Genomic DNA, 15,351 nt, shown 5'->3' on the forward strand with positions numbered 1-15,351 from the left:
CAGTCTTTGATGAAGAACTACTGAAATTTCTAGGAACGAGGTGTACCACGGTTGTCTCGCCCATGTGGGAGCAACTAGGATCAGCGTGAGTGAGTGTTGCCGCAGTTTGCGTGCCACCAGCGGGATTAGCGGTGCTGGGGGAAAAGCGTATGCAAATCTGCCTGACCAGTTCATCCATATCGCATTGACCTGTGACAACGGATGTGGGAATCTGGCAGCAAAGTACTGGCATTTGGAGTTTTCTTTTGTGGCAAACATGTCTATTTCTGGGTGACCCCACTCTTTGAAGAATGGCTGGAGAACTTGGGGGGAATCTCCCATTCGTGTAGTTGCTGGCTGTGCCTGCTGAGCAGGTCGGCAATCTGATTGTCCTTGCCCGGAAGGTGCTCTGCTAGGAGAAAAATGTTTTTGGGAATCGCCCACTTCCATATGCTTTGTGCCAGATGGGACAGCTCTGGAGAGTGCGTTCCTCCCTGTTTTTGGATACAGTACATTGCGGTCATGTTGTCCGTCCGGATCAACACCGTCTTGTTGTACAAGTATTTTTTAAATGCTTTTAGGGCTAGAAATATTGCTAGCAATTCTAGTTGGTTGATATGCAGCTTTTTCTTTTTGGGTGTCCAGAGCCCTTGTACTATGTATTGAAGGAGATGGGCTCCCCAGCCTGTCAGTGATGCGTCCGCTGTTAGTACTAGTTGTGGAACCGGCTCTTGGAACAGTCGCCCCTTGGAAAGGTTTTGTGGGTTCCACCACTGCAGAGAGTTGTGAGCGCGACTCGGTCTTTTAGTTGTCCTTGAGCCTGGTTCCATTGACGTTCTAGGCATTCCTGTAATGGGAGCATTTGAAGTCTGGCATGGGGGACAATGAATATGCAGGAGGCCATCATGCCTATGAGCTGCATAAAGACTTGAGCTGGCAGAGAGTGTTGTGGCTGGAATTTCCGAATGAGTATCTGCATACTGGCTATCCTTGCTGAGTTTGGATATGCCTTTGCCACGGAGGTGTTTATAGTGGCTCCCAGGTATTGCTGTACGTGGGATGGTTGCAGATGCGATTTTGTCTAGTTGATTGAAAAGCCTAGGATGTGTAGCAACTGAATTGTTTGAGACGTGTGTGCTGCACATTGTTGGTACGATTTTGCTTGTATTAGCCAATCGTCCAGGTAAGGGTACACATGGACGTGTTGCCTCCTGAGATGTGCTGCCACTGTTGCTAAGCATTTTGTAAACACTCTTGGAGCAGTGGTAACCCCGAAGGGCAAAACCTTGAATTGGTAGTGTTGACCTTCTATTGTGAACCTGAGGTTTTTTCTATGAGCTGGATGGATGGGTATGTGAAAACACTCATCTTTGAGGTCCAGTGTTGCTAGAAAATCTTGTTGTTGTAGCAACGGGAGCACTTGTTGTAGTGTGATCATATGGAAGTGCTCCGATAGTATATATTGATTTAGGGGTCTGAGGTCCAATATTGGTCTGAGGGAACCGTCCTTCTTTGGAATAAGGGAGTATACTCCTGTCCCTTGTTAATGGAAAGGGACTTGCTCTATGGCCCCCTTTTCCAGCATGCATTTCACCTCTTGTTGTAGCAGGGTGATGTGTCCCGTGGACATAGGACGATGTCTGGGTGGTATGTTTGGTGGTGTAGAAGTCAGTTCTAGGCAATAACCATACTGGATAATTTCTCTCACCCACCTGTCCATGATAATTGCGTGCCAGACAGGTAGGAACTGTTGGAGTCTGCCTCCGACCGGTGTTAAGTGGTCTGGAGGTATCGTAATGAAGTTACCGTTTTGTGGGAGTGGAGGCTCTGGTGTTATTGCCTCCACATCCTCTTCCCTTATTATTGTTACCTCTGTAACCTCCTCTGGTTGTGTTCTTGTTGAAGGAACCATATGTGTTACGTTTGTATGAGGCAGATGTTTGCAAGGTATTTCCTCGTGTATTTGCTCTGTATGAGGAACGACGAAAGGAGCCCCTATGTTGCAGAAATTGCAATGCACCCAATGATTTTGCGGTTCCTGTGTCTTTTTTTCATTTTATCCAAAATGGTGTCGACAGCAGGGCCAAATAGAAAGTCCTGATTGACAGGTTGGTTAAGAATGGTGGACTGCACCTCATTTTTAAAACCGGAAATACGAAGCCATTCATGTCTGCGTAGTAAGACGCTAGTGTTAATTGACCTAGCTGTGGTGTCTGCCGCGTCAAGCACACATTTGATGGAGGCGTTTAATATGAATTTTCCCTCTTGTATGAGATCATTAGCTTGTGCTTTAAAAGGCTCAGGTAGGTGCTGCATTAGGCTTTCGAGCTGATCATAGTGCACCCGGTCGTAACGAGCCAGTAGGGCTTGTGCATTAGCAATCCTCTATGAGTTGGAGGCTTGTGCTGCTACCCTTTTGCCTGATGCCTCCAGTACTTTTGACTCTGTCAGGGGGAGGTGCTTCCCCTGTTGTCTGGAGTTGGCTCTTTTACATGCGTTAGCCACTACCAGTGAGTCTAGTGGCAACTGCCCTTTGATGTAAGTAGGGTCTGTAGAAGCTGCCCTATACTTTTTTTCTATTCTGGGATTGATGACCCGTGCCCTGGCTGTATCCTTAAATATGTCAGGTGCGTGTTTTAGCATGGGAAGTGTTCTGACACTTCTTTCTGCTGTAGGGAATGTGTCAAATAAGAAGTCTTCCTCCACAGGGTCATTATGCATGTCCACATTGTGGAATTGTGCTGCCCTGTCTATTAGTTGATTAAAGATTACGGTGTCATTAGTAGGTGACGGCTTAGTAGGATAAATGGGTACATCAGGGATGGGATGAGTGTTGTAAGGGTCTGTGGGCTCTTCCCAAGGTTCCTCTTGTGGTTCAGGATCCTGTGGGAAATCATATAGAGGCTGTGGCTCATCCCCTGTGTTCCCCTCATTGTCCCCATGGTGAGAAGGAGAGTAAGGAGCAAAAGGTGTAGTAGGCATGATAGGTTGAAAAGGGATGAAGGGTCTAGAGGGAGAAGTGCCTAAGTCCTTTTTCTTCAATGGAATAGGGGAATAAGGTTCAAAGTCCAAAGACCTCTTTTTCCTATGCAGGATGGTAACTTTACGAGTCTCTGGATTAATATATAGGTTTGCCTGGTCGTCTGATGGATCTGGGTGGAATAGTTCTTCCTCTACAGTCCTGGGTTGAGTGTTAGACTTTTTTGGGTCGGTAACACCTGGTTTTTTGACGAATTGGCGTTTTGTTGGATTTCTTCGGCTCGGGCCCTTTTTCGGGTCGACGGGTTTTTTCGGGTCGACGGGTGTCTTCGGGTCGACGGGTGTCTTCGGGTCGACGGGTGTCTTCGGGTCGACGGGTGTCTTCGGGTCGACGGGTGTCTTCGGGTGTCTTCGGGTCGACGGGTGTCTTCGGGTCGACGGGTGTCTTCGGGTCGACGGGTGTCTTCGGGTCGACCGGAACTTTCGGTTTGACGCGTTTTTTGTGCTCCGTAGGCTTCTTTGGATGAGTGTCCTTTTCCGAGTCGATGTTCGTTTTTGGATCGACTGGTGTCTTTGGAGCAGTTATCTTTGGGTCGACAGGTTTTTCTGGCCTTGGTACGGGCTTCGGTACGGCACCGTTTGCCTGGTCGACGGATTTAGGAACAGTAGGCTTGTTCGGGTCGGCGACCTTCATCGGTTCGGCGACCTTCGGCTGTGTGCCTTTGTTCGGTTCGACCACTTTTTTGGGGTCGACAGTTTTTGGCTGAACGGCCTTTTTGGGGTCGACAGTCTTCTTTGGCTCAACGCTCTTTGGCTGTACGGCCTTTTTTGGATCATCGCCCATCGGGTCGACAACCTTCTTTGGCTCTGGAACCTTCTTCGGGACGATGGTACTGGGCCCTGGGGTCTCTGAAGGTTTTGGTTTCGATTTCGGAGCCGAGCCAGATGGCGGGGCTTGCGAAACTTTTTTATGATCTTGGCTAAGGCCTTTTGGCGATGCCTCGACCGGAGCCTTTGGTGACGGGCTAATTGGTGTCGGGGCAGGGTACTCACGATTTGCCCCGGTGGGATGTCGTCATCAGAGTCTGAGTAGTCTTCGACGGTGACGATTTCTAGGTCCGAGTCTGGAGCTTCCGGTAGATCCTGGTCATTGTCGCAGATGTTGTCCGGATCCGGTGCCTGTCGCTGCATTTCTTGCCTAGCGGCCCGTCGGTTTCGAATAGTTTTCTTGGATCGAAACTGGGCGCAGGCTGGGCAGGTTTCTTCCCTATGGTCTGGGGAAAGGCACTTGTTGCATACTGAGTGTTCATCAGTATGTGGGAACTTGGACTGGCATTGTGGTCACCTTTTAAACTGGCTTCTTTCCATCAACGGTTGGCTCACGTGGCGTCAAACAGGCCCAACGGCCCGCATCGACGACCGATTCGAGATGGAAGGTTGGATCGAGTAGAGAGGTACCGAACGGAGTCGAAGGCCTTCTGGCCTTTAGAAAAGTTTTGTTTTCGATTCCGAAGTTGGAGTATAGGAGTTAGCATCCGAACCCAATGGCGGAAAAAAACAATCTGAGAATGGAGAAGATGCCCATGCGCACTGTAGTCCAGTGGAGGAGTCACCTATCTCGTGATACTTCGAAGACTCTTCCAAGACAACAAAGTGCAATCATCCGGACCCAACACTAGGCGGCGACCTATGCAGAGATATGAATTCAGCAGCCCACATGCCTCAAACATACTGTATTTAGGGGGCGTTTTAGGGGTCTTGAGGTCAGAAGCCAATGGGCTACTGGCCTTAGGCTTACTACACCCTTGGTGTGCTCACCCCACGTGATGGTGGGTGGGAGGGGTGTGAGCGAGCACAATCCCTAATCCTGGAGACTGGGCTTCACCTCTCCTCGCCCACCTGAGGAGTGGAGTTGGCAGAGGTGGGCACATCTTCTGGGCTGGCTAATTTTTCCCGCCTGTCTTCCTGCCGAAAAGGAGGGGAGACAGGAATGCGCCTGCTCCTGATAGCAGGAGAGGCTGGGGGTTGCATGGCAAAGGCTGCAAGGCCTTTGAAGCTCCCCTGCTACAGATGGCTCTTCCTGGCCTGGGGGAGGTGTGAACACCTCCGCCCAGGAAAGGCTTTGTTTCTGGGCTCAAGAAGCGAATGCTCCCACCCCAGGGGTCCAAAAACATGTCTTGTGGTGGCAAGCAGGTATGTACCAGTCAGGGAACCCACCAGAGGCTGGTAGTTTTTCAGGGGGCATCTCTAATAAGTCCCTCTGTGTGCATTTTTCATTAAATCCCACACTGGCATCAGTGTGGGTTTAATGTGTGCTGAGAAGTTTGATACCAAATTTCTCAGTTTTCAGTGTAGCCATTATGGTGCTGGGAAGTTCGTAATGACAAACTCCCAGCACCATATACTCTTAATGGACACTGTAGGGGTACAGGGCTCATGCATCTGTATCCTCACCACTGGTATAGAGCACCCAGCTAGAGGGGTGGCTGACCTATGCCAGGGCAGTGGGTTGTAGTCATGGCACACAGGGATGTGTGTCATGTTGACTCTTCACTTTGTTCTGCACCAAAACACGGAGACTGCAAAAAGGTGTGTGTGTGTGTGTGTGTAAAGGTACAGGGCCTCTAAGGGTGGCACAATAAGTGCTGCAGCCCTTAGGGGTCTTCCCTAGTCACAGTGCCCTGGGTACCTGTGGTACCATTTACCAGGGGCTGACCAGTGGCTAGAGATGCCAATTGGGTTAGTTTTGGGAAACAACACAGGCCCTGGGAACCCGATTGGCAGGGACCCAGGGCACATCAAGTCAAAGTGCATCAGTAGTCTGGGAAAAAGTGTGTGTGTGTGGGGGGGGTTACTCCAACAGAAACCCACTTTCCTACAATGCCCTCCACTAGTATCTTGCAACGAGATCCATGGGGTTCTATGTGTTTTTGCTTTCCTCTCTTTCTTTCGAGTCTGCATGGTGGCTTACTGTGCCTGCTTTTGCTTTCCCCTAGTCTCAAAATCTTCGGGAGGAATTTGATGCAAGCTTTGCATCCCTCGGTGCTGTGATCTCTCACAAAGCAAAGGTTACAGACTAGATGGTTGTCCTGTTGGGCAAACCTATGTGCTCACTTAAGATTGAACATAAGTGGCTTGTTCTCCATTTCCCTCGATGGGTTCTCCTTGTGTGTGCATTCTTGCCCTTCCACGTGGTCTACCTACTTTTTAATGACAGAAGGCAGTGGATGCACAGCAGAAATTCACGGCCCGTAGCACTATAAACTAGCACAGGGTGATCAGACGTCCTGGATTAGCCCAGACACTCCCGTTTTTTTCGACAACTGTCAAGGCATTTCAACACTTTTTACAAAAATAAATACACGTCCCAGGTGTGTGAGAGGGTAGAGTGAGCATGTGCATTTACCACTGTGCTGAGAAGGCCCATGTTCACACCGGCCCTCCCTTCACACCAGGGACCGTTGTATGTCTGTAGCATGAAAATGAAAGACTTCCTCTGCAATGCTTGGGTTTGATATATAGAGCGCTGTTCTGATGATTTTTATACACATTTATAGTCGTGTGTATAACTACTGACATAGAAATAGGACTAACTGTTCACTGCACTGATTAGTGTCCACATTTAGTCCTAATTCTATGTCCATGGCTAGCCCGTTTTTACGTTATGAAAGTCTGGACACACTAAATTAGCACCCATTTTACTTTTTGATAAAACAAAACAGAGAAAATGCAAACCTGAAGCTGCACATGCAAGACATAAAAGTGTGCATTATGAAAAACATTGAAATCGTAAGTAATGTGAATAATTTTTAGGCCATTCTAGCACACTTCTGTATTACAAAAAGGTGCCACAAGAAGGCAGTGGAGGAGATTCATGGTATGTACATAGTGGATTTTGAAAAGGAAGATAGTGTTTTCACAGCAGCCTGAGGAGTTTAAAAATAATAAAAAAAATAGTGCAATACAGTATCTCAGATAGAGATCCAGAGGTAAATGTCTGCTGTACAGGACATAAGCATTTAGGGTTCCAACTTTTCTTGCAACAAAACCACTTATAAGGTAATTTTACTTGATTGCGTTTTATAAGGCTCCCCTTGTGATTACCAGGCATTCCCAGATATTAACTTTGTTTTAGCTTACTGTGTCAAGTAACTTATTTTGGAAGGTTTGTATTTTTCCTTCCATTTTCCCTCACCACTGGTTTTCTTTCTCTGAAGCAAGCATGTCTGGGAGGAAACTATAACCCAGAAGACTGCCCGACTGCCTTATAGCACTGCTTACCAAATAATGTACTTACAATCACATAATTTACCTTCACTAGCCCGTCGGCTACTCTACCCGCCTAAAATGAAATATACCTAGCTAAGGGGGCTTATTTACAAGCCCCTTGCGCCGCCTGGTACATAACTTTTCCCATATGAAAAGTGACGCACTGGCGGCACAAGGGTCTTGTATATAAACTCAATTAAATGACCGTTTAATGTTTTGCATACTTTTTGTATCACTCATGTTTCTTTACGGTTGGGTCTCAAGCATCCTTCTGTTTACGTAATCAACTACTTGAAAAGACGGGCAGTAAATGCGCGTTATGGTAGGGCAAGCATCTATAACCATTGAAACGTTTGAATAAGTTTACCTGTGCCTCTGGAATCTTCCGTAATGCCTTGCTCTGGTGACTAGAGCGTCCAACAAGAGACCAACAGGAACCAGGCCGTGGTGGTGTGAGGGCTCAATGCCTTGAAAGCCCAGCAAGAAGTAAATTAAACTTGTTGGAGAGTCCAGCAGCCGACTAAGCAGAAAGGCGCAGTGGCTGACACCTCTCTGATCCCTCGGGACCCTTCTGATGCCTAACTCTGATCCCAGGTTCACGTCATTAGAGTTTTGTCACACCAGCCCCCCAAGGAAATGACAAAACCCCACAAGTGACATTGTGCAGTGATGCAATCAACGCGCAGGCCGCTCTGCTTTGACGAAGTAAACGGAGGTGTCCAGCTGGGCCCATGGGCCACTGGCCACGGCCAATAAAGCAAGAAGGACGGGGGCAGGGGTTCAGCAACGGCTTTGCCGAGGACCAGATACACTTTTAGCCAGACGCTGTTATAGAAAGAGGTGCGAGATTTTTCAGATCTGAATTCAGTTTGAAGCGAGACCATTTCTATAATCTAGATTTTTATTTTTTTACAGTTTTGTGTTTTTAATATAGCACAAACTTGGACCACGGTAATTATAGCGTTTTACATGAACGTCAGATTCTATTACAGAATGTCTGATTCATATATAAAGGCACAGGCAGATTACGTGATTTGAATCACAGTATGGTGATTGATGCTGGTACTCGAACCTGGATTCCGAGTTCCAAAATCGGCAGCTTTGGCCGTTAGGCCACAACTCCTTGCCCTGTTCTACTTCTAAAAAAACACAGCTGAAAGTCCCAGTTACATTATGCCACCTCATTGACTGATTTTCCCAAGCGAAGTCCTCGGCAGGGCTTGGAAAGACTACACTTTTATTTGTATTCTACCATCAGTAGGTTTTATGTTACTGTCCAAAAACTATTACCATTACGAGGAACATTTGTATGTTTGCGTACAAAGTATGGGATCTCAGAAGGCCATGGAGCAGACATACTTGAGTTTCTAGCGCGTGAGAACAACAAGCGCTCAGAACAAGCGCCTGACTTTCTGCTGGCATAAAAGGTTCTTTATCTTCTTAATGGGGCCATCTGGACCCATAAAGAAGATAAGAAACCTTTTACGCCAGCAGTAAGTCAAGGAGCCCCGTCTGAAAAGGACGGGGCTTACTGAGAAAGAAGAACGTCACCAGGACCTCTTCTCCGATGGCTGGTACAGTTTATGAGGCCAGCCAATGGAGAAGAGGGGCGGGGCTTAACCTCGCTAGTGAACAATCCTCTATCTCATTGAATCTCGCCATCGAGACTGCGCATGTGCGCAGCCTTCGCTAGCCGAGACCTAAAAATAAAATAATGGAAATAGCTTTAGGAAAATGTCTATTAAGAATATGGTACAAGGTTTCTCATTTTGCCACAAGCCTTTTTAACATTTATGTTGAGCCTCCCTAAAGCACAAGTCATCCTTAAAAGCTTGTGTAACAATTGCTTGCTCTCCCATGTACAAATCATCCTTAGGAGCATGTATGTTCATAACTTGCTTTACGATAACGTCCATCTTTTCCCCACCACTATCATTCTAGACAGATTCTTTATTCTGAAAATGCCCAAGTCTGCCCTCTTCCACTTTTAGTGCGCACTTGCGAAAGGGATCAAGAGCATTAATTGAATCACACCCTCTGAAGGTCAAATGTAACTATACAAGAAAGGCATCCCTGTTGTACCAACCCTATCTCGGTCACCGGCACATAAGGGATGCAGAACTGCAAGAAGCTCTTTGGTCTCCTGCTGAAACAGTAGGCCCACTCTTTTGCTCTCCTAAAAATCGGTCAACCTTCGATGTTTCCCGTATTTCTCTCCAATCTTTGCTGTAGAACATCCACACAATTATATTTTGTCATCTTTTCAATTTTTTGCACCATGTAGTCGAAGAGTTTACTACTGAGCAGCCAAGCAACAAACCCTTTCTATGCCAGCCTTGAAATGAATAACCAAAAGTGCCTGGGAAAGGGAGCCAGACAGGAGTGCTCAGTGGCATCCTGAACCAGCTAAACAATCAGGACATAAAGCTTAGTTTGAATAATTACCAGTGAACTATCGGCAGGAACTATCCAGTCAGTGTAGAGTAAAGGCTGTATGTACTCACACTGATTGATGGGTTAATAGCATGTCACTGTAGTGCTCAAATATTCTCCATGTATGCAACTCTGAGTTGTACAAACAAGGGAGTGATTTATAGGGGTAATCTTTGTGCTCTAAATCACATCCAAACCCAGTTAATATTAATCACTGTCTTCAAATATCTGAGAATATCTTTTCCAAAATTAGCTTTTCAACAGAGACCACATTTTATTTATTTTTCACAATTTGTGCCTTGGTGTACATACAAGTACGTTCAGCATGAACTAGTGAAATCTAGCTGAAATCAGATGCTTAAGACTTGAAACCTGACCGAGCGGATTTCCGCTTTATTTTTACAATATCAATACACGGAGTACCACTTAACTGGAGAATAGAACCAGCTATAATTTACAGCAGTTGTGGTATATTATTAATGATTGCTACATGCCTTCCTGTCTACTACAAAACCTATGAGGAAACAATATCCTTGTGGCATGTTAACCGTACACATTTATAAATATATGCCACATAAGACGCGTTACGATGTGAATAACTATCTGGACAAGGTAGCCTTACGAGGGTCCTAATTCCCAGTCTTCAACCCCTTTATAATTTGATAGATTTACTAGACTGAAAAGGAACATTACAGGATACACAAGTATGGATGTAAAGGTAAAGCCCTATTACATGTACAGCAGACAGAGTATATTTCCTTTAAAACAATGATTGTTTGAGAAACAGAAATCTAATGAATCAAGTTGAAAAAAATACTTTTTAATGACTGATAATATTTTGCAGATCAGATTCAGATGAGAAGTATACATACTAAATGGAAGCTCATTAAATCCTGATTTGTCATCGGACATCCTGGTTTTGACCCAACATCTCCATGCATTCACCCCATATGCATATTTTAATGGAAAACTGCATTCAGAATTGTCCGGGCTGTCATCTGGAGACCGGAAATCAGAAACAGCTTTTCTTTTTGGCCCCTGTGATAAAAACAAAATGCTATTAGTCATTGTAAATCTTCTCAATTACAGTCACTAGGTTCTGACCAAAATTACATGACTTAAATCTCTAAAATCCTCTTTGCTACCTACAATAAGCGGAATGTCAAAAATGCGTTTTCACAACTTTCCATCTTCAACAACGGTTAATCGATTTGCTATCTAACATTGCTGAACAACTTAAAGAAGAAAACGTTGCATGCTGGAGCGCAACATTTTCTACGATTTCTTTTCCTTTACCAATAAAAAAATACAGCATTCATAAATTCGCAAACAGACTATTGCAGGAATCTAACAGAGATCGTAGAATACCAAGTGTAGGAAATCTGCTTCTCTCTATGGTCACCACAGAGTTTTTGCCTGAACTCTATTTTTGCTTGTTTTAGGACTCTGTGCACTTCCTGCTAACCAGAAAAAGTGTCTGAGCTACCTCTTGTGAGAAGGTGGCCTGATATGCAGTGGTCACTATTCTAGTGAACACTATGTATCAGTCCAGCAACCCTTATTGATGATTGGTTGCAAGTCAACCTTATAGACCAGCTATCCTAGTAGCATGGATACGAGCAGTCTAAGGCTAAAGACTCGAGAGGGCGTGTTAAGCCAGCTGTTTACCACACATATACCCCTTGAATACCAAGTGAAAGGACACCACACAAGTGTTATGAAAATAAACAGTGTATTTATTTAAATCACAACAGCCCTGTACTCTTTATGAGGACAGGGTACTAAGCACAACACAAAACTCTTACGAAAATACTTAAGTTCGCACAGTATATACAAATGCCCAAGGGGCACGGAAAACCATATACTCTGAAAGTGGAATGCGAAATTACTAGCAGGTAAGTACAGTACTAATAGGCTTTGGAATCGCTAGATCTTGACTATAGAATCTTCAGATTACTTCTAGGAGACCCAGGGGACTCGGGTGCAGAGTGTGCACTCTCACGCGTGATGCGGGACAAAGTCTATGGTAGCTAGTAAAGACAAAGTTAGTGTTCTCGGGCGAACCCGACCTGGTAGGAGGAAAACGAAAGTGGATTCTGACCCTTGGATAGTGAGGCTATGCTGGGGCACCGAAATGCCGAAGTTAACTAGCCCAGGAGCTGCAGCTGCATAGGTCTCAAAAGACGTCGGGAATCCTCGTAGACGGACCAGGAGCCTGGAAGAAAGAAGTTGCTGGCAGGCGACCAGTGAAGAAAGTTCGATGGATCCAAGCCTGGATCGAAGGAAGATGACACCTGAAAGCAGAGGGGACCAAGTTCGAGACTACTAGCCAGTAGTCAGTGGGCACCAGGAGGGCACCGGATGGTAGCCACCTCGACTAGGTGAGTGGGTGACGCTGTGTTCGCAGATCTCACGGACCAGGAGGCGTTGTCGGCGACCAGGATGGAGGAGCGAGCTGTCCCACGATGGATGAAGCTGTCGGCGTCGCTGGACCCAGGATTGGGCAACAAAGCCTTGGCAAATTCAAGCCCACACGGTGGACTCAAAATGGCGTCTGGAGTGGACCAGGAGGGTCCGGGTTGCCTCTCGAAGAAGGAAGCAAGGGCCAGTCTGGAGCAACCAGACCAGCAGCAGTGATGTCGTCGGGCGTCGTGAAGAAGGCCACAAGCCAGCCGGCTAGTAGCCACACAGCGCGGTGAGCACGCAAAAGCAGAAGGGCCCCACGCAGATCGTGGAGATGCTGGAGGGCTGATCTTCGGTGCTGGAGCTGCTCAGGGTTGGGGCTTCTCGGACCCCAAAGGACTCACCAGTGGAGCACACGGTGGGCTTGGTACAAAGAAGTCGTGCAGTCTTGGCGATCGTCGGTCCCTCGAGGTCTCGTCGCACTCACAGTTCTCAGCTTTGCTGTAGAGGTGAGTAGAGGTCAGAGGTGCCAGGGAAGCCGGGTCTCGTCGAGCTGGGTCGTCGGATTCGTGAAGAAGGACTTGCAGCAGACCGCAGTGTTCTTTAGGATGGTGCCTGTGGATGCAGGGTGACTACTCCTTATACACAAGGGAGAATCTTGAAGAAGGAAATCTTGATGTCTTTCGCAGAAAGTCGTGTCTTGATTCCAAAGATGATCTAATTTGAACAGGGGGCCCGCTCCTATCTTTATACTAAAAAAAGGGGCTGACCCGGTGACTAGGTCCTGCCTATGGGTGGGACTAGGAGGGGGGTGGTTACACCCCTCTGCCATGCCGGACTTTCCCCAGGCCAGGGGCTGGTGTGCCCCTGGAACTGGTTCTGACCGGCCTATGCGTAGTGAGCACCGGGGTGCCACTCAGCAGTCACCTTCCTGTAAAGCCCTGCCTACCCAGGATACACAAAACCATGTCTGGGACGGTGCTAGCACCGCCCCTGACAGGAAACCCTTTGTCCAGGCTCCCCTCGCTGGAAGGACTCCCAGCTGCAGGGGGTCAGACTCGTGTCTGTGGTGGCAGCATCCATTTTGTGGAGCTGAGGCTTCGTTTAACTTTAACCGGGGTTCACAGTTACATACATGTCGTGTCCCTCTAGAAGGGTGGAATGCTAACCCCGTCGCCAGAATTGGCGAGGGGTTAGTATTCCAATTCGTATGACACCTTACTCGACATGTTTTGATAAAGCAATACCAAAGATAGCATTTAACCGCGAGGATTATAATGCACTTAAGAGTATATGGTATGCAATATCATGGAACAGCTATTAGGACTTGGTTCCGCAAGCTGCAGACAGGCTCAGCTCATGCCAGAGCACCATCTCACACGATTCCAAGCACTCTGCCTTCCGGATTGTCAAGGCCTGCCATAGGAGTGACTGATAGGAATCTGTGTGTCCATTTTTAGGGTTAGATATAGGTATACTATATCTACAGCAAAGGGTGATTACACGACTTTGCCCCAGCTGTCATGCAGCCAGTTGTGTCAAATTTAGGAGGCCAGCCAGGGGTGGCATAATACATGCTTCAGCCCCTGGTAGGCCCTGGGTACACCTATGCCCTGAGTTACAGGGTCTGATAAGGTGGCCAAGTACCAATTGGTAAATGCACCTAGGGTACATGTTGTAATTTAGAGAGAGAACAGCCAGGCTGTGGGTCTGATTGGCAGGCCCACAGCCAGAGAAAGTCGTAAACCAGTGAAACAAAAGCAAAAAATCTGGGTGATCATAGGATTGCAGACCCTACTCTCCTACACCTCTAAACATAGTTATGCTATGCTATGCTAGGGATTTGATAAAGCGCAACAGCTGCCCCAGCAAAGAGGCGTCCCGGCGCTGCTAGATCAGAGAAAACAGAAACTCAAGGACAGTCAGGTGAATGGAGAAGCCTATGGAAGTGAAAAAAGGAAGGTCTTAATGGCTTTCCGAAAAGCCAGCAGATTCTCCATTCCACGAATTTGGGCCGGTAGGGAGTTCCATAGTTTGGCCGCTAACAGCCGGAAGGAGCGACCACCCATCCGGCATAGTTTGGTACGTGGTATCTTCACCAGATGTTGCCCCAACGAGCGCAAGCTCCGGGGGGGGCAGGTACCAAGTAAGCAGTGGACGCAGTAAAGCCGGTCTCCCGGTTTTAAGAATTTTAAATGCCGTGACAAGGGCTTTGAATTTGATCCGCAAGGCAATCGGGAGCCAATGTAGTCTTCCAATCGTTGCTCTAGCAGAACATCTGCGAGGGAGGCCGACCAGAGTTCTCGCTGCCAGATTTTGGACCCGTTGTAGTCGTAGGATCAGTTACATTGGCTATTCATGATTGACATATTTAAGTTCCCTGCAAGTCCCAAATATATGGGTGTAGAAAGAATACCCAGGGACTGGAAGTCAAATGCCACCTGTGGACACAGAACCTATTGTGCCATCCACTAAAGTAGCAGTGCAGAACAAGTTACTTACCCTTATTAAGGATAGAGTCCAATCACAGAGCAGGAAGGTTGGGAGTATCACTGAGGGATTTGTGACTATATACGAGTTTCTACCAGAGAGCATGTTAGTGAAGGTAAGTAACTTGTTCTTCTGATAGAGGCTTCTAGCCGCAGAATCCTTACCTTCTGAATAGATATCAAAGCAGTACCTATTTGAAGGTAGGTCTGTGAATGGGCTCGAACAAGAAAGTCCTGCAGGACCGAAGGGGCAAAATGCCTCTCTCTGCAAACCTGACTGTCCAGACAATAGTAGTTTGTGAACGGATGGAGGGACGCCCACACAGCAGTCAGACAAACATCCAGGACAGGGATCCTGCATGCCAATGTAGTGGCAGCAGCTTTGGCCCTGATAGAATGACCAGGCACTCGAGGAGGCTGCTTTTTGACCAGTATGTAGTAGATCCTAATGCAAAGCTTGATACAGCAAGAGATGGTCCTCTTCTGCACAGCTTTGAATTTTTCCACTTCATAGAAACATATAATGAGCTTATCATCCAACTTGGTGTTCTTTGATACAATCAGTATGAAAGCGGAGAGCTCTCATGAAGTCTCTCCTCCTTAAAGGGGTGAGGCGGAGCTTAGAACGTCGGTATGGTGATGCTTAACTAACATGGAATGGCGTCACAACTTTAGGCATGAAAGAAGCCTGTGTCCAGAAAACAAGCTTCTCAGGGAAGAAGGTGGTGTATGACAGGTTGATAGAAAGCTTGAAAATCACTCACATGCCGCATCAATGTTATGGAGAGGTGGAACACTG

General features: G+C 46.9%; 1 protein-coding gene across 2 annotated transcripts in view; it reads right to left on the minus strand.

Moving 5' to 3' along the window:
* The window catches only part of ZMYM2 (zinc finger MYM-type containing 2), a 381,579-nt gene that overhangs the window by 176,153 nt on the left and 190,075 nt on the right, over positions 1-15,351 (minus strand). For both annotated transcript variants that reach the window (XM_086935215.1, XM_086935214.1), the window contains exon 4: positions 10,533-10,698. In XM_086935215.1, coding sequence (XP_086791341.1) covers positions 10,533-10,698 — 166 coding nt within the window. The remainder of the gene's footprint in view (positions 1-10,532; positions 10,699-15,351) is intronic.

The sequence above is a fragment of the Lissotriton vulgaris genome, chromosome 8 (assembly GCF_964263255.1).
Source record: "Lissotriton vulgaris chromosome 8, aLisVul1.2, whole genome shotgun sequence".
Classification (NCBI taxonomy): Eukaryota; Metazoa; Chordata; class Amphibia; order Caudata; family Salamandridae; genus Lissotriton; species Lissotriton vulgaris.